Here is a 25,161-nt window from a genome sequence, read left to right on the forward strand (position 1 = left end):
GGCGTTCCTGCTGCCTCAAACACTGAACTATCATTCTGGTCCCCAAAAAAACTTCTGTATTTTTATCATCGTTTTGTATTCAATTTACATTTTATTACCTGTTTTCTTTATTATTGTGTTTTATTTTATTACCTTAATTTCTATGTATGTCTGAACTACTCTTGTACTTTGTTCTGCACTAAAGCTCCTGTCACCAAGAAAAATTCCTTGTGTGTGTAAAAACATACTTTGCAATTAAGGTCTTTCTGATTCTAAACTAGGCACAGGTGAACATAATGAGTAACAACAGAAACACATGACATGGGAATCTCAGGAAGCAGAAACTAAAGACAGGGACTATAAATCCCCTCAAATAGATGCCTCCTGTTGCCATAAACACTAAATAAGCTTTTTGCTTCACAAGTTGTTTATTGATGGACTGGGATGAGGATTATTGTGATGTTTTTATCAGCTGTTTGGGCTCATTCTGACAGCACCCATTCACTGCAGAGGATCCATTGGTGAGCAAGTGATGTGATGCTACATTTCTTAAAACCTGTTCCAATGAAGAAACAAAGTCAATCTTTCTTTAAGTCAGACTCATGTTTTTGTTTTTTTTAGATTATTTTACAGAGAACAAGACCTACACAGCAGATTAGCCATGTTACTATAAGATGAATAATAGTAAAAGTCAACCCACTTTCACGGTTCAAAAAACCCAGTGTTGGTACCATGATCTAAAACTTAATCCAGCTTCACTATACAGGCTCCACATGTCTCAAGGTAGAGTAGGATTGTGAAAGGCCTCTTCTCAAATCTATTTTGTTAAGGACTTATGCCTGCTCTTCACTGCAACTGCAGCACTGCTAAACCAGTGCTACTTGCATGCAATACATTTTAAGATTAAAATAACTTTAAACATAGCTACACATGAAGAAGAAATATATAGCCGACCATACTCCTTGTGTTTTAGACAGTACCGCAAAGGTAAAGCTTAAAGAGTTAGTTCACCCAAAAATGAAAATTCTGTCATTAATTGCTCACCCTCATGTCATTCCAAACCCGTAAGACCTTTGTTCATCTTCGGAACACAAATTAAGATAGTTTTTAATCAAATCTGAGAGCTCTCTGACCCTCCTTAGACCGCAATGCAACTGCAATGTTCCCAGGTCCACAAACACAACAAGGACATCGGCAAAATAGTTCACGTGACATCAGGGGTTCAACCGTAATTTTACGAAGCTACGAGAATACTTTTTGTGCACAAAGAAAACAATAATAACAATTTATTCAACAATTCTTCTCCCTGAGTTACTGTCTTCAGCCATTTTGGAGAGTACCCCAGAACATAATCAACGCAATCAGCATTGTTTACGTTCAGCATGTGCGCCCCTGTCTAAAATTACGGTTGAACCCTTGATGTCACATGGACTATTTTGCCAATGTCCTTGTTGTGTTCGTGGACCTGGGAACATTGCAGTTGCATTGCTGTTTGGAACAACATGAGGGTGAGCAGTTAATCACAGACCTTTCATTTTTGGGTGAACTAACACTTTAAACAAAGTACAAAGGGAAAAAAAGGATTTTTACATAGAATGAACAAGTTCTCCAAAGTAATGCATGACTTGTACTAAATTTAGCCCACTGCCCATTTTAACGCTTTAAATGGAATTTACTGTCATTTCATTCTGTTGTATGTTTGTTGCTGTTTAATTGGTGCTTTGATAAATTTGTGAGGGGAAAAAAATGAATGTGTAAACAATGTAAACAAAATGTAACAAGTTTATTAAGTTGCAGAGACAACTATTTAATGAATCCATCAAAAATTAGGTTTAAAATCATTAATTAGAACAATATCATCTTAGAATAATGAAATAATAAAAAAAGTCATAGTATAAAACTGATCAATTTCCAAACAATTGGGAAATAACTCTCAGAAAGTGGACCCAAATTCCAGTGCTGCAGAAGTACCCATCACGGATGACTTCAGAGGCGTAAGGGGGGCACTGGCATGGTGACATCACGGAAGAACCGATGAACAAGGGCGTTCTTTGCGGAGATCCTCTTGTTAGGATCATAGATCAACATTTGCTGTGGAAAAAAAAAAAAAGTTAAACTAGAAATATTCAAATTAAAATCAATATTGTTTCCAGGTTGTGGGATAGAGATGTAAAATACAATTGTATTCACTCGAAAACAAGAATGGACAGGGGATGTGGGTGGGTATATCTCCTGTCAATCAGATCATCAGTCGTTATCCAATCCCAAAATTAAAAATGAATTTTGATACTTTCTGTACAGTTGTCTAATTTGAAATTCAGTAAAGTCATGTCACACTGTATTGATCATTGGTGACAATTGAGTCCTCTGGTAATTATGTACATCCCTAGTTGAAAACATTCACTTACTGAATTGTTATGATTAGAATAAAGGTATTTAATTTAAGCCTGCGACGTGGCCACTGAGAATCCGCCTTTAAAGTGAAAAGCATCCTCTGAGTACACGCAGTATCACAAGGCATGCTTTGCCATAGGAAAAATCAGTAGAGGGCATTTAGTCTTTATTCAGGCCCTGTTTACACTTGGTATTAAAAAGATGCGTTTTGGTCGATCGGATCACAAGTAGAGCTGAAACGATTAGTCGACATTATCAACAAAGTCGTCAATAAAAAATTGTAGACAAATATTTTTGTTGTCGAGTAATCGTTTGATCTCACATGACCTAATGCAAGAGCCTGCAATACTGCGGTTCGACCAGTGTGGCACTGTGAGGCCTACAATTCATTATATAATAGACCTGTTTTAAAAGACCTTTTTTTAAAAAACATTTTAATTGAGTAAATAGCCTAATCTTTTGTTATCCTCGCAGCGAGTCAGTTATGCGGTAATATTGCGGGGCAAATTAATTGTAATTTTAAATTTAATAATAAAAGTAACTTTATAATAATAATGGGCCTAATAAAAATAAGAATGTAACAGGCCTACATTAATTGGAAATGCCAAATCCTCTTAATATTGCCAATAACGGATGTGTTTCACAAGATCTCTGGCTATTGTCGATACAAGATCATCGTCTTTCGACGCACCCCAGTAAGAGGAGGTTATCACGGGGCAGACAGCATATTGCCTGTTACGTCGTTTGGGCTGCCTTGTTGAACACAGTGGCAATGAGAACATTACATTTCACTTTTATTTTCCAAATGTAAAAGCCTCGTACCGAACGGTTCAATACGTGTATCGTTACACCCCTAATATGTATTATAAAGAAAGTATTATAATGTTTGCCTTTCTATTACTAATAATATAAAATCGTTATAACACTTTTTTTGTATACATTAATCCCTTTAACTGCTCTATCTGATTATTAGACAGACTTCTAATATCTGTATTGGACAGAACTGTTAATGACGACGGCGAACAAAAGGGAGAATGTGAGCACTGTGTACCGTTATCAGCGCTGTCAAAATAAACGTCCTGCCTCGAACGCATCGGCCAAACAGAAAAACTTATCAGCCTTGGCGATATATCGGTCGACCGCTACCTGAACCCAAACAAATATCTCTGAAAAAACCTGAAAATGGTTATCCATTGACCGTCCTCATCCAACCCGACAGAGCTTGAGAGGATCTGCAGAGAGTAATCCAAGAGTACAAATACAATTACAAATTGCCACTTAAGGTGCTTTACCAAAACACTGAGTTAAGGATAGGAACACTTTCCAAATATATGCACTGTATATGACCTTTCTTCAGATGAACGCAAATTAAGAGTTTATTTTTTATTAATTTTTTTTACAAACCGTGCTGTTAAACATCAAGCATGTTGCCAATAAAACAGCATGCCACCCAAACAAGCTGAATAATAGATCTGTAATATTGGTTCAAAATGATAGCAATTTTTTGTGAAGAACTAATCATTTACAACGACCACATTTCATATCCTTTTGTGCATTTAGAATGTTCATAACTTCAGGTGAACATACAGCATTGTCATGAGCAACTGAGGACCACTACCCATAGCCCATATTTGTGACCGATGCTGCTGCTCTGGTGCAAAAGGAGTGAGCCATGTATGATTCTGGGAAGAGAGCAGTGTACAGTACGATTCTGGGAAGAGACCACAGAACTGGCAGACTTTGCAAAGTTGTGTAGCAAATCTGGATCTGGACATGACCTTTCTCTCCTCAGTGATGAATTCATCTGGGTACGCATGAGGACACAGGTTCAGAAAAGGGGCACGGAATTGAAAGGACAAATGAGAGTATTAAGACGTGTTCACACCCCGAAACAAATGTTTGGCATAAAAATATTGTCAAATTTTCAAATGCGATTTGTCTGTTCGGCCAAATATGTCGAGAAGAGAAAAAAAAAAAAAATCCAGATTCACTCTCTGACAGTAGGTGGAGCCTATGGAAAAACATGTATACAAAAATCTGAATGGATTTTTGAAACAAGTACAAGAGTAGAGAGACGAGAGCTGGTTACAGATTCTTCCTCTGCTATTCATGGTCTCTTAAAGTCCCCCTGTAGTCAAATATTTTATCCCTTAAAACTATGATCATCAAATGACATATAAATGTTTTTTTTCTTGTGAAAATAATTTTCTCATGCCTTAAAATAGCTTGAATGTAACTCTACACCCTTGGCTAATTGTGCTGGTATTGGTATATTTTGCATGCTAGTGATGGGAATCCCTTGACGTGATTGGTTGTTGAATTTTGTGACGTAGCAAACCGAGGGCTGTTTGAAACCGTGTTTCTGGGTCAGCCTTTGGGAAACTACAGTTTAAAGGAGAAAATACTCAGCAATGGTGTTGATTTAATGGATTGGCACATGGTTTGTCTAAATGCATATTAAAAACACCACATAGACAAATAAACAACAAAGTCGATTTTTCACTACAGGGGGACTTTAATTAAATAGATATTTTGTGATATGGCTTAGTGCGACTTTCGCATTGTGCAGGTGATATAAGCTTGCATACACATGCTTCACCAGATTCAGAGTGGCATTTACAGGAGTACAAGTTCATGAATAATACAATGTTTCAGTGTCTTAGAATGGCTAATTTGATTTATTGTGAACACAGCTGTTCGAAGATGCTGATATCATGTTAGGACTCAACAATAAGGACTGACCTATGACCTGGGACTAGCATGTAGGAGGCTTGGGACAGCTGACCAAGTCAGTTAGAGCTGGGTATCGAGTTCAGTACTTTTTAGGCATTTGACATTAAGTGCCTTGATGGAAAAACGTCGTTCGGTACCAAACTTGTGAGACAATAAGCCTGCAGCAATAGGTGTGTTCGACTAGAATCGGCGCCGCGCAGATCGATCAGTGTTTGACATCCACGAGAGCAAACTGAAAGCATACAGAGCAGTCTGCTCCCTATAGCTCGCAGTACTGTAATACACCAATCGGTCTGTGCAACGCCGCATCAAGTCCAACACACCTACTAGTTTACACACAGAGATGTGATTCACACATGAGGCTGTAGTGTGAAAGCGTTCCAACTAGGGATGTCAGTTTTCGATCATTTCTATGATCAATCGTCGTTTAAATGAACGATCAATCAATTGTTAACCTTAATACTGCAAAATGCGTCTATTGCAGTGGCATATAGTCACCGGCATGAGAGGATGTGCAAATGCCACTCAAAAAGCCAGATTCCTCACCCGAATGAAAGTGGTTTTATTCTAAATAAAAGTCTAGTAGCAGGTTTGTAAAATTTAATTTAGAATGCAATGTTATATTTGTGACCCTCTCGGTGAAATCCAGGCTAAAGTCTCAATCTAATTATGAGATAAGCATTAAAGTTTTATTTCAACCAATAATTTCACTATAATTTCAATCTTTGACATGGCCTTACTCAGTCAACATTAAAGATATAAAGGTTACATTTTCACAGAATGTTCTTTACCTTATGAAGGATGATTTTATGTAGAAAACAGTAAATCACAAAATGACTTTAGCTGGGTTTTCACAGAGAGGGTCACATTTATTATGCAATGCTAAGTGAGTTCAGAGTAAAAAAATGTTATTAAATGTGGTATTTTGTTGGTCAAGAGGTTCATAAATGCTTCGCATGTTCGGAAAGATGTTTGACATGTTGCTTTTTCAAATGAACATTATAAAAGATTCGAACTCGTCGTGGTTTCAGATGGAGCAGCATTTACTACACAGATCCGTAGTTCACTGACAAGCTGCACACAACAGCTTTCATAAATCACAGACCGAGTTCATCGATTTCATAATCGTGCAATTTTAAAAAACGGCCTGCGATTATGAAAGCTGTTGTGTGAACTACGGCTCTGTGTAGAAAATGCTGCTCAATCTGAAAACACGGCGAGTTTAAGTCGTTTATAACGGATAGAGATTTCCTACTGATCACAGAACCATGCGCTACACTGACAAGCTGCAAATGAAAATAGCATTCGATTAATCATGCAGCCCAAGTTTAGACTTTCAGGAAGAAAGTCTAAAATACACACATTCACACTAATAACTATAACTATGAAGATAACTTTATCAATAACTATATTAACATCCACATTAGAGTACAATAACATTGTTTATTATAAGCGCACAACATTTGTCATCTGCAACTTTAAATGATGGAGCTCTTTAAAGCAGCATGGATTCTGATTAGCTATCAGTGTTTTTATTGTTCATCAGCTGGAAAATTGTTCCAGGGTTCGTAGAGAAACTGCAAAATGAAATTCCAGTACTTTCAAGGACTTTTTTGGGTTTTCAAGGACTCAAATCAGAGATAACAATATCGTTATTATCTTTTAAATTCTAATAAATAAACTAATAAAACAAAATGGTACAAATAACATGCAGCACATACAAAGCATGCAATGACTCTGGCATGAATATGATTAACCTGAAGAGTAAAAGCTTCATAATACACTTGTAAAGTTATGAGCTATATCACGCTCGTAGACACTAGGGGTTTGCAATACACCTAGCTCCTAAGATGAGACAAAATACAGATACTTGGTTCACTAGATCGAGACAAATTTTTTTTTAATACTATTTTAAGAAATTTTCAGTGACAAAATATTTGTCTTTTAAATCACAAAAAGCAAAACGCTGAGCTCCAAAAACAATGTAGTTGTATTTTGAAATATTTTAATCTAGTGCCGTAACTAAAAATTATTTTGGTAATCAAGTAACCTTCTGATTATTTTGGCAATTGAGTAATCTGATTTTTTTTTTTAGTAATAAAAATAGATGCAAGTGAAAAACAGGATTTAGTATGACTAAATTTATATATATTAAACTAACAATGAGAATAATAATTGGTTCAAAATAATGACTTATCAAAACCAAGTAATCACATGGCTTTATTGAACAACACTTAAAATAAAGTCATATGCCTATACATAAAGTACATTAAGTATTATAACAAATACCTGCAGAGGAAGCCAACGGCTCAAAGATGTTTCACTTTGCAGCGTGGTTCAATGATGTTTAAATCCATTTTATTTTAATATCTGGCCACATGCAAACTCAGAGCTAGGGTTTAAACTTATTTTGAAATCGCGACGTACAACAAATCGCATAGAAATATTCTCCTGTGTTGGCATAGGTTTATAAATAATTTACATTACAAATCTAGTGCGATTACAGTTTTCCCAAATAAATGTTAAGCATCCTAAACTCACAGCATATGCAGAGGAAGAGTTTGTGGACCAAGCTGCTGATTATAGTTGGTGTGCACTCTACTACTCCAACATTAGAACGATTGCTAAAGTTATCATTATAGTCGTCCTTGGTGTGAACAGGCCTTTACACTAGCTGTGAGTGTACACCACATTGTGCTGTTACACCTCGAGTAGTGCCTTCACCTGTTGCTTTCCGCTCCACGTGTGGTAGAGCTGACTGTGTGTGAAAAGCAGAGGCAGCAACGATCAGCTAAAATGTGTCATTGCATTTGTTTCTGAATAAATCTGCAGTTTTAATCGAGTGAGCAAATAATTTGGTGACCAATTCATAAAGAGTTACTTGCTGCTTGTCCAAATGAATCAGCCATCTGAACAAATCGACTGACTGAATGAATGACTCACTCTTTAAGACTTCCTGCCACCTAGTAGTTTAGGATTCATACCTACAGTATCATTTAAATTTTCATTAAAAAAAAAACAATGCCCATTTAAAACCCATTAATCTCATAGCATTTCAAATTACAGTGCACATGTATTCACGCCACCTCTGAACAATCACTTCAGATGCAGCTTCTGAAAACAATGTTATGGCCACATTGTAGGAGTGGGAAGCGCAGGGTACCTCACGATACGATATAATCACGATACAGCGATTCTGCGATAATAGATATATTTCTAGAAAATCCTATAATGATACATTTCGATATCTGTCTAAACAAAATGCCTGTGAAAAAGGTTAAGTGCAAGTTTTCTTTATTCAACTGTTAGAAAACAGCAACAAAAAAAAAGTTCTGTAAATCAATTTTAACATGTCGAGTAGGCATCATTTTATTCTTGGACTTATTCAAAAGCTTACACTTTTCTTTTTCTCTCTGTGTAAACAAACAAACTTAACTGCTTATCGAACAGAAAAAAAAAAAAAAAAAAAAACTAGATAGATCGATATAATATAAAACTGGTACATTTCAAAATTTACTTGGAGTGCTTTCTCAACCTTTCTACTCCTCTCATCATAAAAATGTGCTCCGGTTCGTTATTTCAAGTGTAGATGCGCGGCAAGCACACACGCTGCACACTTCTGTTCAGTTTTTTAGTTTTCATCTACATAAACATATATAGCAATAAAGCTAATACAGTGGCTGGAAATCTGTTTATCGTTCAGTTCCTCGTGCTTCCCCATCTTCATAGAGAACGCAGTTCATGGAACTTGCTCAGAGTCGGAGCGCTTTTGGAAAGCTGGAAATGGCGCGGCCACGATTTCCACGCATTTTTAGACACTGTGAACAGGGAAATATATTCAGAGCACCTTATTTTATTAATTAAAATATCAATATTTGGTGCCAGATATCGATTCTTGTATCGTATATAGAGAAGGATCGCGATATATCGCCATATCGATTTATTGTCCCACCCCTACCACATTGTAGCCTTAAAAGTTCATGTGTAACTGACTTAAAATAATCTCACATTTTTGGGGGGCAATTTCTCAGCACAAATTAATCAATCAGATTAATTATCTGCATATCATGTAATCAAATTAAGCCTCAATCAGACTGTCAGGCCAAATCCAAAACAAACACGCACACAAATAAGTGTGAATGATGCTCAAGATCTGTAGCACTTTATTATTAGTCTTAATAAAAAAACACAGCAACAATAAAATGGTAGCAATAATATTAATTATATATATATGGTGGGGCAAAAAAGTATTTAGTCAGCCACCAATTGTGCAAGTTCCCTTATGTTATATACCCTTTGTTGGCAATGACAGAGGTCAAACGTTTTCTGTAAGTCTTGACACACTGTTGCTATTTTGGCCCATTCCTCCATGCAGATCTCCTCTAGAGCAGTAATGTTTTGGGGCTATCGCTGGGCAACACGGACTCCAAAGATTTTCGATGGGGTTGAGATCTGGAGACTGGCTAGGCCACTCCAGGACCTTGAAATGCTTCTTACGAAGCCACTCCTTCGTTGCCCGGGCGGTGTGTTTGGGATCATTGTCATGCTGAAAGACCCAGCCACGTTTCATCTTCAATGCCCTTGCTGATGGAAGGAGGTTTTCACTCAAAATCTCACGATACATGGCCCCATTCATTCTTTCGTTTACACGGATCAGTCGTCCTGGTCCCTTTGCAGAAAAACAGCCCCAAAACATGATGTTTCCACCCCCATGCTTCACAGTAGGTATGGTGTTCTTTGGACGCAACTCAGCTTTCTTTGAGTTTTTACCAAAAAGTTCTATTTTGGTTTCATCTGACCATATGACATTCTCCCAGTCCTCTTCTGGATCATCCAAATGCTCTCTAGCAAACTTCAGACGGGCCGGACATGTACTGGCTTAAGCAGGGGGACACGTCTGGCACTGCAGGATTTGAGTCCCTGGCGGCGCAGTGTGTTACTGATGGTAGCCTTTGTTACTTTGGTCCCAGCTCTCTGCAGGTCATTCACTAGGTCCCCCCGTGTGGTTCTGGGATTTTTGCTCACAGTTCTTGTGATCATTTTGACCCCACAGGGTGAGATCTTGCGTGGAGCCCCAGATCAAGGGAGATTATCAGTGGTCTTGTATGTCTTCCATTTTCTAATAATTGCTCCCACAGTTGATTTCTTCACACCAAGCTGCTTACCTATTGCAGATTCAGTCTTCCCAGCCTGGTGCAGGTCTACAATTTTGTGTCTGGTGTCCTTTGACAGCTCTTTGGTCTTGGCCATGGTGGAGTTTGGAGTTGGACTGTTTGAGGTTGTGGACAGGTCTCTTTTATACTGATAACGAGTTCAAACAGATGCCATTAATACAGGTAACGAGCGGAGGACAGAGGAGTTACAGGTCTGTGAGAGCCAGAAATCTTGCTTGTTTGTAGGTGACCAAATACTTATTTTACCGAGGAATTTACCAATTAATTCTTTAAAAATCCTACAATGTGATTTTCTGGATTTTCTTTTCTCATTTTGTCTCTCATAGTTGAGGTATACCTATGATGAAAATTACAGGCCTCTCTCATCTTTAAGTGGGAGAACTTGCACAATTGGTGGCTGACTAAATGCTTTTTTGCCCCACTGTATATATTATTTTATTAACACACATTTAAGGAACACACAATTGCTCATCCATGTTTTTAAATTTAAATGGGAAACTTGCCAAAAAAATTGGCATCCTGACAACAAATTAAGCTGGTTACACTTTTTACAGTATTTGTGCTTGCAGTGTACTTGCCTAAGAAGGTACTGGTAATCTAAGGTAACTGCATGGGTTAAGGTTAGGTTTAGGGATAGGTTCAGGATTAGGCCTAGCACCTAGTTACTACCCAGTTATTTTAATTGCTACAATGCGTACATAGTGTGTACACGCAGAACAGGACTGTAAAATAAAGTGCTACCAATAAACCTCTATAAACTAGGGATGGACATTTCTGATCATATTTCATTTCGAGTAATCCACAGGTTTGAGAAACGAGTACTTGATTAATCGGGGGTGGAGCTTAAGCAAGGGGCGGGGCGTGTGCATCATAGCAACAATTAAAATATTTTAATTAAAGCCCTGTTAAAAACGTTGATGATAAAACTATGACAGAATTCAGAAAATAATTAAATTAACACAGATTATTAAAAATCACTATCAATAGTGGTTAATACAGTAAACATTTAAAAGAAATAACAGTGTGAGGTGAAGCTGAAGCACTTTTTCTACATGACGCCTTGTATATAAAAATAATCACATAGCCTAGATACACAATATGTAAATGTTATATTACAAATTGAACTTATCTACACAAAATGCATGTGAGCTTGATCTGCGTGCCAACCAGAAAGTAGTGGATGCGCTTCTCCCGTTACAGGGCGCTTTAAAACAACGGCAACTGAAGCACCGCAAAAAAAAAAAAAAAAATTATTTTACAGTATTATCCCCATCAATATGTGTGTCTTATTATTTGTATAAATATTTTGGATCCGTTTTTAAAAAGATAACCTACCTTTTTCTGTTTTATAAAACAAATAAAACACTTGTTACTCTGCTTTTCAGTTATTTTATTCAACTGTTATTTTTAACAAAATAGTTTACTTCAGCAGCATCACAACAGCTGTGGATCAAAAAAAGTTTTTTTGTAAAAGGTTCGCAAAAATAGTTTAATACAACTTCACCAAACGACTGTTAAGTAGCCCATAACCTAACGAAAATTAGAAGCCAGCATAATTTGGCTGCGTAAACTTAAAATAAAAATAGCCTGAATATTTTTACCACAGCTATAAAACTTAAAGATTAGGTAACATAACATTTCTTTCAAAATGATCAGTCGGTAAAGGTAAATAAAATAAAGCCGGCATAATTTAACTATGCTGCTTAAAACTTAAAACAAAAACAGCCTGAATATTTTACCATGCATGGCTAATAAAACTTAACATAAGGACTACATATTTTTATTCAAAAAGATCAGTCGGTCTACGTGCTCAGATGAAAGCCGAGTGCGGAGTCTATTTACAATTAGACCGGCGGTCTTTTAGGTAGTTTGGCAATGTTCACAGCTGTGTGTCTTTCCTCGAAACCTCGCGTCTCTAATGAATTTTTGAACAAGCGCATTTTTCGTATAGAGCAGCAATCCTTGCAGTGACTGTTTTGCGCGATGGGACAGTATAGTGGGGCTCAACGTAATTCATTAAACGTTTAAAACCTTCACCTTCAACAAAACTAATAGGCAGCAAGTCTTCTGCTGTCATTTCTGCATTAGCTGTCTGATGGTGAAATCTCTTATGCTCGTCTGACTGCTGGTAGTGGCATCGGCATCATCTGCTTTTTTGTGTTTATGTGCAAGATGGTAACGCATCGAACTCGTTGTGGAGTTGTAGACGAGTGTGGCGCTGCACATCTTACACGACAGTTTTTTCGTCAAGTTTTTCAAAGTGTTGCCAGAAATTGCTGCGCGCTTTAGAAGCCATATTCGCTCTGTGCTCCGGTCTTGTCTCTAGACCACAACTTCTCGCAGCCATAACCAATCAAATATCAGACTACCGCCCAAATACCAGCATAACCAATCAGAAAGAATGAAAGTAGTTAAATTTTTTTTTTTAATAAGCATTTTTAGAGCCAATCGATCATCGTTTTCATGCTCGATCGTCGCTGATGCGTTAGAGTAATCGATTAATCAAGTACTCGTGCACATCCCTACTATAAACCTACATAAGGGTCCAGTCAGGTAAAGGAAAAAAATGCAACAAAACCACCAGAATCTAAAAATTGAGATGCAGATTTTTTGTCTCATTGCCCAGCACAACAGTGAAAGAAAAACAAAAATTTTAAAAGTCTCCAAGACTAGATGAAAAACTGTGTCCAATCCAGATTGGTGCAAAGCTGCAATTTACTGAGGTTAACCTGAGCACTTTGACTCAAGGCAATCCCTGCTCAGCATTCAGAAGTTCAAATTTTAGACTTGAAATATTGAGGCTGTTCAACATCGAATGATACTAGATAAAATTTGTTATCCTCTTACCCCAAGAAGGTCTCTGCCATCTTCATCCAGGGGTGGCACCACTTTAGACAGGTCCTGTCGTGCCCACTTGGGAAAGGAGGGTTTGTAATCTGGCATTGAGGTGACTCCAGGCCATATAGATTCATCCGGAGTGCCAAGTGTCCGAAATATCCGAAAGAGCTGGTCTATTTCAGAGTCTCCAGGAAACAAAGCCCTCCGAGTGATCTGGTATGAAAAGCCAGAAAGTGTGTCAAAAGTAAAAACACAAGCAATCAATAAAAGCAAAATGATGTGTACATTCCAAAAAATAAATACCATTTCAGCAAAGATACAGCCCAAACTCCAGATGTCAACAGCTGTAGAATAATATTTACATCCCAGGAGAATCTCTGGAGCTCTGTACCACAAAGTTACAACCTATGGAAAAAAAGATAAATTGCAGCCGTTAAAGATCAATTCTGCAGGGCCTTTGCTGGTAGCTTGTTTGCATGGTCATCCACACACAAAATTGGTTGGCAATAACAATGAATTAACAATTAACAACTGAATTTTACACCTACAAGATAAGAGTTATGAAGGATTTTAGTATAGAATTTGAATTCTTAATAGTACTCTGTTGCTCCATGCAAGCAAATATGATGGGAGAATTTGCCCCTTTTTTTTATTTGAGAGGAGAGGTGTGTGTGGGGGGAGGGGTCATATTTTATACACACTCTTTGAAAAATAATTCTTTATCCAAAAGGTTTGATCACTCTAGTATTTGCTGAATATTTATACTGTTAGGAGATACAGATATTTGAAAACGTACTGCTTGGACGCTAGATGGTGCTACAGGGTAAATATAGTTGTGCCTATACACTATGAAAAGTTTTTTTTTTTTTTTTCAAACTATGAATCAAATTTATTTATTTGAACTAATAATGAAACTACAATAAAGTATATTCAGATTAAATGTTGTGTTGTCTAGCTAACCTCATCAACAGGCCAAATAGATTTTTACTCTTGGCTTTTGAATGCGGCAGATATATGTCAGTCTGTGCTTTCTAAGGATGAGGAAGATTTGAATAAACTATAACAATTATAAAACTACTTCATTTTTCCGTGTAGATCACATGTTGCAACTTCCTGCCTATTCAAGAGCTTATTCAATCATCAAATAAATAACCCGGGCTTCCAGGCAGGACGAAATAAGGTGAAATTACAATGACTGGAAGTTCAGTGAACAATCAGACATACATTGTACAGATGTGAATTATTCAAAAACGGCTCATAAGTTAACTATGACAGGATAAACTAGGGCTGTGCAATTAATCGAAATATGGTTTCGTTTTCGGCCTCCAACGGAAACTACAATAAATCGAGAGAACCATTATTTCACGTGCAAATCAGTAAAATCATGTAACATGACTTTTTGCAAAATGGGACATGCTTGATTTATTAAAGTTGATTTGGATTTATTCATGTTTTTAAAAGCACCAAAGAGAACTTGCTGTTCCTCAGTATAATTTATGTTCATAAGCTCAGAGACGGAACAGTACTCGGACATGTAAAGTCATCTTTTAGCTCAAGGTGCATGCCTAAACAAAATGTGTCAATGTGTAACCGTAAATTGGATCCATGCAGCTCTTAAAGTGACAGCAGGGCTATTCCAGCTTCCGACCGTGTGCTTAATATTAATCAAACAACAAAAGACAAAGACAAAATCACTCACTGCTCTTGACTGAAGGACTGTAGCTTTAATAAGAAACAAAGGAAGTTTAATTCTTACAGTGAAGACTATGCTGTTTTATTTTACATTAGATTATTCAATTTCTGTAGTAGCTGTTAACGGAATACATTAGACTTGCATAAAAAAAAAAGAGAAATTAAAAGCAGTTTGTTTCATCTGTATCTTTTGTTCTATTGTATTTGTCCTTTGCTTTTTTTTAACTTTTTTTATTACTGACAATTTAATTATTTTCAATAATTGTTAGGACTAATATTAGTTTTTATTTCGTTATGCACAGGACACAGGTCTTAAAGGGACAGCAGCCTATAACATTAATGCACAGACAACAGCAGGTGTTTAATCATACAACAAAACACAGCTGTGACAAAGATTAATCTATAATTTATACAGTGAACATTATGCAGTGATATTGTACACTTAATTACATTTACCATTACATTCAATTTTTTTTTTTTATATCAGTTGATATCGATAATTATCATTAAATATCAAATGTTGTTGTTTTTTTTCATTTTTAAAGGCAGATTTTTGCTCCAAAGTGAAAGTTGTAGAAACCAGACCACTTATTGTTGTTTTAAATACACTTAATGGTCTGAATATGACAAATACTTCACATTTAATTCTTTACACTTTTCCAGTCATTTTCTTCTTAAATAAAATATCTTATTAGAACATGCAGACACTAAGAAATTAATTTCTATTTAGTAATATTGTTTCAAATCATGAAATAGGTTTGTGTTGCCTGACTGTGATTACTCTTATCTTCAGCACAGTTTGCAGTGCAGGCTACAATATTAATAACATTACATTTTTATTTGTCTCTTAGAAATGCACATTTGATAGTAGTTGACAGTAGTAACAGCTTGAGTTAGGATGCAGATTTAAATTTATGTTCATTATCAAAAACCGTAACAAATCTGTAAAAATTGTAACAACCTCATTTTTATATGGTGAAATGTAATTATTCTGACTGTTTGAATTTTATTAAAGTTAACCATTGATCATGGTAGAACACATTTAGATCATGACAACCACACATATAGCACCTAAATACCATAGTAAAAATGTAACTGAATTGCTTCTAGGTATTTGTATGAAAAACTGTAGTCTAAATAAATGTAGTATGCACAAACACTATAGATTAATAACAAAAAAAAATACTGTAATTACATTCCATTACTTCTCTAATATATTTGGGTCAATATCACTGTAGGGTGCCTTTTGGTGTCCTGTACATAAATAACTAATTTGCCATGATAACTTAACACAAAAATGACTATGAAAGGGTGTGTTATATAAGGCTAAGTTTTTATATTCATAACAAAAGCATTACTTGACTCTCTTTAGATACATTTTATAAATTATTTTTAGTTTTGTGTAAGAGGATGTGTGTTATTTTGCTATGTCCCATGCACTGCTCATTAAATTTGAAAGAGTAGAATATAGTCAAATCATAAAATAAAATAAAAAATTCTCCTATTAATATTTAGTTAAATAAGAGATTTTTTTTTTTATTATTATTACATTCGGTAATAAAAACTGTATTTATATTTAATAAAAAAGAGCTTGTCCATGTCCATTGAATGGTTGTCCACCCCGTCATATTGGGGAATCCACCCCTTTAAGAAAAGGCCTGAAAATTAGAAATCTCTTAGAAATGCACATTTGACATTGCGTTGACCGTAGTAGTTTGAGTTAGGATGCACATGTAAATTTATGTTCATTATCAAAATCAGTAACATCTGTAAAAAAAAAAAATTGCAACGACCTCCTTTTTTATATGGTAAAATTATTTTTCTGACTGGTTATCATGATGTAAATGTATGCTACTATGGAAGAACAATGGTTAATTTTAATAAACATATAGCACCTCAATACTGTGGTAAAAATCCAACTATATGGTTTCTAGGTAGCCTATTTATATGTAAAACAGTAGTCTAAAATACATTTATAAATGCAAAAACGCTAGCCTATAGCTTAATCACAAATATAGTCTAATTACATTCCACTACTCCTTTAATACATGTCTCCATTTAATATAATAAATTTGATATAAATACCACACATTTCTGCCACAATACCATGGTGCAGTTAATGTTACTACAGTAAATCACTGGTAAACGATGGCGATTTGTAGATTGAAAAGCCTTCTGACTGTGTTGCACAGTGTTTTTCTGCTGTTTGTCAGCGCTGTTTTATCTGGATTTAAACTAGTTTATATCAGTTGACTGATATCGACTGATACTAGTTTAGACCAGACATTGGTGTTCTTGGCTGAATTCAAGCGCTGCTCACTGGATCTCACAGCGCTGTTTGAATCGAGCGCATATGGTCCGTGTGGTGCGGTTCAAATGAGTAGAGCGGTTTTGTTTCGCTTTTCCCGCATAAACATTACATTGAATGTTTATCGAACTTGTTTTATCAAGGAAAATTATATCACTATAATTGTAGTTATCGTTTTATTGCCCAGCCCTACATCAAAGTATATCTGCTCCTGCGCCCCTGCTGTGAACTCTGGCGCCCCCCAGGTTGGGAACCACTGATATAAGCCATTGCCTCATATCGTATTGCTTATAAAGAATATATTGATATATCGTACTAACTCGATATACTGCCTAGCCCTACCCGTGAAACACGATAAAGGGTCTCTTTTCCATCAGTTTTTGTCCTAACCAGCCGCAGGGGTGATGCATAACGAGCAACAGTGGATTCCACTTTAAAAATGGTTTCTATTTCTGTGACTTTGCGGCTGGAGCAACATACAAACTATGACAACGATAATCTCAGGTACTGATTAGCTGCTTTTCATTGATTTGTTGCTTCTTTGTAGCTTTGGACACACCATCTGGTGTGGACAGACAAATTGCTTGTCGCTGAATCTTATCGTACCTGGTTGGGGCACAGTGTTACGCTTTAGATACTTTATTATACAAATTATACAAATACTATTAGAACTGAACTGAGCTGGATGACGTCACTGAATTCAATGATGAACTGCCTTTAACTGAAAATTGAGTGTTTACTATTGTACTTTTGCAATACCGACACCAGTGTTGGGTAAGTTACTTTCAAAAAGTAATTAATTAGTTACTAATTACATCATCAATATTGTATTTAAATTACTTTACTGATTACGCTGTCTGAAAAGTAACTTAGTTACTCAATAAGTAACTTATTAAAATCACTAATAAGGCTACATCTTAAAATCCCTATAAACCTTAATAGAAATTAAACTGTTTCTTTCAATTTGAGTCAAACATAGAATAGTTTAGCCTTTTAGCTTTAACACAACTTTAATACATAAACATTTTTTAAAAATAACCTTCTTTGGTTAACAAATATAAATACTCTGCAAAATATCCGAATAACAAAAAAAGCTTAAGTTAAACAATACATTTCAGTTTGGTAAGATGTTCAGGAAAGCCCAACTAGTAAAATCCATACAGTTTGCGTTGCGTTGGGTGAGTGACCGTGCATACACACACACACAATGCGTATTTTTCAATTAAAGACAGCTTATGGATTTATATGGGCTGCTTTTGGTGCTTGACACCTTTTTATTGGTCATATTGTGTTTCAAGAATAAGGTTAAGAATTATGCTATTAGTTAGCCTACTTAAATATAAAATGTTTTTCTCCATTTAACAACATTACAATAGTGAAAGACAACCTACTGACCACGTCTCTTGCGCGGCGGGATGTTAGACTCATGAAAAATAATCACGTTGTTTGTATTCACCAAAACTGATTTACTGAAGTCAAAACACGGACGGAATTGGCGATAGTGCGAGTAGAGCTCTGCACGGGCCTCAAATTTAGGCCCTGGTCCGGCCTGTGTCCGACAGCTTATCAGAATTACCGACCCGAGCCCGTCTTTTTTTCCCCCTTCTCCCAAAACAGCTTACTACTGTTTCGGCTATTAAAATGGTTCAGTTTTGTATGTAATGGCAAAATGATTATATTTTGTTTCGTTTTTCTTTTTTTCATTAAGTTAATTTAGAAAAAGGTTTGGAGTATTTTTGTTTGTTAAATATAAGTTTTATATAATGTATAACAACCAAGCGGCCAGCGGCATACAGTGAGCTGTTCATAGCCTATGTTTGATCAATTTAGCCTTCTCAAATCATCACAACTTGCCTAAAATAAAATCTATAGATATACTAAAACAGTTCAAGCATATAACAATGTTTAAACGTTAAACCTGCGCTATAATAAGAATGTGTGCTAACCTATATCCAAGTTTGTGCGGAGAGTGGAAGCTAAAGCACGCTCTGCAGGACATGGAGGCACCAGGGAAATCACTTGCATTTTTTTTTCAGTGGAAACGACTTAAAATAGCCTACGCCATCACTTTTTTTTTTTCTTTTTTTTTTCTGATAAAGGTAAGAGTAATACATCATTCGGAACTGTAAAGGGTCTACTTTTATTTGTGTGCACTCACAATATCAACAAAACGTTGTGCTTTTATTAAACAAAGAAAACAAACATGATGGCTTTCTGCCGTCTCATCTTGAACAGGAGCCCTTCACAAAAACGAACCGAAGCTGAGCGATACATGCCTCACAGACATGATAAATATATCTATAGAAAGCTTTAAATTATCACGTAATGAAATTAAAAAAAAATAAAAATAAAAATAGAAAACAAAGTTTTATTATAATCTTACTCGTAATCAATAAAGATGCATTTATCTCTAAAGGCGCGTCTAATGAGGAGACTGCGAGTCAGGATCAGCAACTTCATCCTTGCGACACGGACTCAGAAAACATTAGTTTATTAGTAAATAATTCAAATATGATCCTTACTATTTCCCGCGGACACATTCATGGTCATATTTGCTGGGGCTTTGCGGCAAGCTTTAGCCTAATTGCGTGCATTTGAACGCAGAATTCTTCAGCTGTGCTGAAGTCACTTGCTCTCGCTGCTGCTGCGGGACACTAAACACCGTCGAGCCGCTCTCAGTCGCGGCAGCATGGTCTCAGCTAATACGGGACGGTTGGCAACCCTACTTGTATGTATCTGAGTATTTAAGGTTTCTCTGTGAATCGGGAAAATCTGAAAGTGAACAAACCGGCGCGCTGAGGGTTAACACCGCTGCATTCAATTTTATCTTTAGATGGTAAATTTAGATTTCAAATTCAATATTGATTTTAGAACTGTTGAAATTATTTAGTGTATGTAACGCAAGTACTTTATAAGTAACTGTAATTAAATTACCTAAAAATGACTTGGTTAAAATGAAAATTACTTGGTAACGCGTTACACCCAACACTGACCGACACACTATTTTCCTATTTGATACTGTAAAGCTGCTTTGAAACAATCTGTATAGTTAAAAGCGCTATATAAATAAAAGGTGACTAGATGTTTTCACCTTATTTAAGGTACAATCATATCTATTAGAAAAACAATGTTTCTGCCTCTCACCTCGTGTGTGTAAGTCCGCACAGGTACACCAAACGCTCTGGCCAGACCGAAGTCAGCCAGTTTGATCTCACCCTGAGCGTTGATCAGGAGATTCTGGGGTTTAAGGTCCCTGTGAAGAACACGATGAGAGTGACAGAAGGCCAGTCCCTGGAGCAACTGGAACAGGTAACTCTGAACAAATACAGACAAACGATTAGACCATTACACATTAGACAGACTATTTAGCCTTGGATGTTTAACACATGCGGGCTGCATTTGTTAACAGCACCACTAGCCCACCATATTTTTGTCATTTATTATAAACAAGTGTGTGGGAAATGCGCTATACAAATCAACTTGATGTGCCTAAACATAGCACAGTCGAATGCTATATCAACAATGAACTGCCTTTAGTAAACAGACAACTTTCAGTTAATGTCCGCTTTCCTATACTAGTATCGGAAATTCCACCGATACCACAAAAAAAATCTGTCATCGGTATCGGCGAGCACTTGTAATGTAATGTAACGATCCGACACCATTTTCTTAAACAAGACCTATAGTTATGCCTGCTAGCTTTGCTTAACGCTGCAAATCAGAAATCAAATGTTCTTCGCTGCTCAGAATGCAAACACAGGAAGTTGTGCTGTGTTGCCACAAGCAACCACTATTTAGAGCAGCGAAGAATACAAACGTGCTAGGACTTTGCCAGTAAATCACTCGCATATGCGACTAAATCTTCACCCTGAGCGACTAAATGATGTCTAATATTTGCCACTGGCTTATAAATGCTCAGATTTTACTCGCCAGTGTGAGTTCAGTTAAAATGACTAATATGCATTCATACATGGTTAACAAGTTTTAATTCTAATCACTAAAGATAATGTAGCTCTTAAGCGATTAAGCTATTTTATTGATAAAATTGCGGGGCAGCGCTAAAAAGTTTGTTCCTGAATGTCTGTGTGCGGCCGCAGCGTGATCTGTTTGAGTGACTGAGCGTGTGCACGTTAGATACAGTGAAGACAGCGCATTACTTTAGAACGCTTCTAATTTTTATTTTTTAAATGTAAAGAGTGTATTAATTTGTGCAATGATAACCTACCAGCAATGTTAAGATGATTTTTTTTTTTAATATACATTAATGAGAGTACATTACAATAGAAATTTATTAGAACGAGTACATTATTATTTATGGGCTTAAAAACAAGATGCAAACAATCAGAATATTGTCCCTTGTGGGGAGTGCTCAATGTAAACATGAAACATATGCCATTATCTATATTGTACTGTGGTAGAGTTATGGAGGCCCTTCATAATGCAGAGGTCAACTGCCGGCTCTGCCAATAGTTAGCACTGGCCCTATAGTATGCAGTGTTTAATAAACAACTGCTTTTCTAAAGAGGTGAAATTCAGTGCAGTTCTGTATTGTGATGCGTATCGTGACGTATCGTATCGTGACTTTGCTGGTGATACACAGCCCTACTCAGTATTGGAGTCGGTATTGGGAAGGGAAAAAGGGTATCGGAACATCTCTACTGTTAGCTTTTCTAGCTGCTTTACAGCAGAACTTAATTTTGTCGGCATAATTGAATCAATATTTTCCTGTTTAACAATGTAAACCTGCTTTGATGCAATCTGTATTGTATAAAGCTCTATATAAAGGCGACTTGACTTGAATGGATACACTGGATGCATCAAAGAGGATGCTCCAAATCCAATGTCTTGTTGCCTAATAGAGCATGAAGTACATTAGAAATAGAGCATCCAGGTACAATATTAAAACTAATATAGCTAAATAAAACAGACATGTAAGATTATTAATTATTATATAATTATATAATAATTATTAATTATAATAAGTTACTATAATGAAGCACAATTATAATGAAGCAAGAATGTTTAATCCTGGAGAGCCACAGCACTTCACTCATTTTGTATTGTTTTTGTACACCTGATTTGATCCATGAACTAAACTGAGTGTCATAAGAGAGTGACACAGAAAATGTGCAGTGATGTGGGTCCCCAGAATCAGGACTGAAAACCACTGGTTAACAGCATTTTTTTTTCTTAGGAATGAAATTACACGTACCTGAAATATTTACAAATGAACTGATTTTGAAACAAAAGAGAATATCAAGCTTGTGATTTGGAATGAATTTTTATTTTTTTTGAGAATATTATTATGTTCATTTAATTTCAGAAATTTTGTGTAACTCTTATTTGCCAAAATTGTACTGAGGGGTAAAAAAAACGCATTTTTTGATATGGATTTTAGCAAACATTTAACTTTGCTAAAATCAAAATTTACAGTAGCTTCACATTCACATTATCAATGAAATCTGGGTTATAACTCAAAGTTCACCTTCACGAGTGGCAAAGATATGCCAGTGACAGACGACGAGTCCATAAACCTCTTCAGGTCTTGGTGAAGAAATTCAAACACCAAGTAAAGCTTATTTTCTGTGTGTATCACATCACGCAACCTGCAGGTGAGAAAACAGCCCTTAAGACTCCAGAAGCCTGTATACACTGACTCTACATTATGATGTGAACAAGTCATGCATTTGAGGAAAAATTCAATCATTCAGGGCTGAGTTTCCCAAAAGCATCATAATCCTAAATTGATTGTAGCTTCGTAGTTATACAATCAATTTAGGCTTGCCTTGCTTTTGGGAAATGCAGCCCAGGACTGAACTTTAGACACTGTACATACTTGACTATGTTTGGGTGATTGAGCTCTTTTAGCAGAGAGATCTCACGTATGGCAGTGCTGGGAACACCTTCAGTCTCTCTGAAATCAAACAAATAATCATATGTCAATCAAAGACGTGCATTTAAGACAAACATCTGTTTACATGACTAATGAACATCTCAACCTTAGCTTATAAAACGTCTCAGTTTATAATCATTTAAGTACTTTTAAAGTTAATGACACCGTATGCATTAACTAAAGTTAACAAAGTGAAGCTTCATCATCTGTTTGTAAACGAACATTATAATGTGTAAATCTGGATTATCTACATCAACAGTGCAACAGCTTTGACAGAACGTCTTTTTATTAAGAGGCGAAGTTTTAAATGTACTTAAACACGTAAATTATGTAACAGATCAGTTTTATAAATCAAATAATATACATTCACGTTAGAGGCAGGCACTAAGTTACAATTTAGAGTGTGACTGTATGCAAGATATTTATATCGAAGACACTATGACACACAAACAAAAATGAACACCAGAAAAAGAAACTAATGACAAACACTTACGTGTCTAAACGAATTTTCTTTAGGGCAACTGTCTCTCCGGTGACTTTATTCTTGGCTTTATAAACAACCCCGTAAGTTCCCTCTCCAATCTTCTCGACTTTCTGAAAAGACTCCATGTCAAATTGCCCCTTTTCCGGGGAAAACCGCCACTCCAAATCTACTTAAAACGGCGGCTGTATAGAGAGAGTACTTTTAGTATACAAACGGCAATCAAAAGAATTAAAATCAAATATTTGATCTTAAAAATACTGACGACTGAAAATCATGTCACAACTTATTATCAGCACCGCCAGTTCCCGCGTTTCATACAGCACGCCTTCGCTACAACGCACAAAAACAAGCCCCGCCCTCTGGCGACGGAAGAAAGGTGAGTCCAGAGACGTTCTGCCTTCTACACCAATCAACTGAGGGAAACTACAAAGCCCTCCCACTTGACGTTACACAGTGTTGCCAAGTTCGCCGGAAAGGCGGCGTTGCAGCGGGCTGTTTTTTTCTCTTCCCTGGGTTGAAGCGTGATATTTAGCCCCAGTACTACGAATTGTACCAGGGGAACCCCGCCAAAAAAAAACGTGTATTTTACTCCCCAGGGACGCGATTTTTACCGGGGAACCCCCTCGAAACGGGCTATTTCTGGGCTAGTTTTGAGTAGCAGTTGGGCGGGTTTTGTTGCGAAAATCTGGCAACCCTGTAAACCGACCACACAAAAAAAAAAATTACTGAGGGAAAAAAATTTACGTCCGACCTCTATGGTTTACGAAGGGTGCTGGAGCTCAAACGAACACAAGAATACCCAGTTGAAACGATAATAATAGCACATTAGCAAAACTGGTTTGGCCGACTCCATTCATTCACCGGCGATAGACTGCTGCTTTCAAACGCTGACGTGCCATTGTGCGCCTCGCGCGCTCTTTAGAGCCCCTTATATATGCTTAATAAAATATAGTTTCAAAGCAGCTTCACAATAATTAACTGTAAAATAATAGTGTTGATGTTGCAAAATTCATACCAGTATGAAACGACTAGAATTACAACTGTAAAGCAGCTCTACAGAGTCATCATTCAGCTCGATTTAGTTGAATGTTGATTCATTTAGTTTTAACAGGGTCAATGTCGCAAGCTCTGCCACTCCCCTCGATAAGAATTAGTTTAGGATCCCAAAAAACTGTCAAACTGTGTTAAATGTCTTTTATCCATTTAGTGAAATGTATGTAATGAATTACAATTATTTTTTTTATTATTATTATGCCTTACATCAGAACAAGACAACGAGAAACAATGTAAAAGAAAACATAGACAAAGATGAACAACATTAATATAATGAAACCGTGCCAGAGGACAGTAAAAAAAAAAAAAAAAATTGTCACTTTTTGGGTCGTCACTTTATAAAATAGCATACCTGCTTACAATATTATGAGTTCTAATAGCCTTTTTACTTGTGCAATTACACAGGACTTTACAATACAGCTTGAAATCGTTTATAAAATGAGAAAAGTTTGGTTTGGAGCCTGACCACTTCATTTTATGAATATGAAACTTGCCCATTAAAATTAACAGTTGTATGAAGTATGTTTTATCTTTATCAAATCCATGATCACCGAAGTATATTATTACATCAAATCCACTCAGCTGCAAAGAAATGTCCAATATTTTCTTACTA

At 36.3% G+C, this 25,161-nt stretch overlaps 2 protein-coding genes across 5 annotated transcripts in view; one reads left to right on the forward strand and one right to left on the reverse strand.

The window, feature by feature from the left end:
• Window positions 1-356: 356 nt before the first annotated feature.
• Window positions 357-25,161, forward strand: part of sarnp (SAP domain containing ribonucleoprotein) — a 34,000-nt gene continuing 9,195 nt past the window's right edge. For 2 of the 3 annotated variants that reach the window (XM_058791401.1, XM_058791399.1), the window contains exon 1: window positions 362-500. The gene's annotated coding sequence lies outside the window, so the exon portion shown is untranslated. Of the gene's footprint in view, window positions 501-25,161 lie in introns of all 3 variants that reach the window. The other variant, XM_058791400.1, reaches the window with a different exon arrangement.
• Window positions 1,754-23,956, reverse strand: cdk2 (cyclin dependent kinase 2). 2 transcript variants are annotated; one of them, XM_058791397.1, is made up of 8 exons: window positions 23,758-23,945; window positions 23,505-23,677; window positions 22,955-23,032; window positions 22,604-22,724; window positions 20,263-20,433; window positions 13,422-13,523; window positions 13,128-13,331; window positions 1,757-2,070 (listed from the first exon to the last, which is right to left on the reverse strand). In XM_058791397.1, exons 2-8 carry the CDS (start codon window positions 23,618-23,620, stop codon window positions 1,966-1,968), a joined length of 897 nt encoding a protein of 298 aa, XP_058647380.1. In that variant the 5' UTR covers window positions 23,621-23,677; window positions 23,758-23,945; the 3' UTR covers window positions 1,757-1,965. The 2 variants fall into 2 exon arrangements, with proteins under 2 accessions (XP_058647381.1, XP_058647380.1); XM_058791398.1 differs by lacking the exon at window positions 20,263-20,433 and having other exon boundaries at window positions 1,754-2,070; window positions 23,505-23,956.

The sequence above is a fragment of the Onychostoma macrolepis genome, chromosome 11 (assembly GCF_012432095.1).
Source record: "Onychostoma macrolepis isolate SWU-2019 chromosome 11, ASM1243209v1, whole genome shotgun sequence".
NCBI lineage: Eukaryota > Metazoa > Chordata > Actinopteri > Cypriniformes > Cyprinidae > Onychostoma > Onychostoma macrolepis.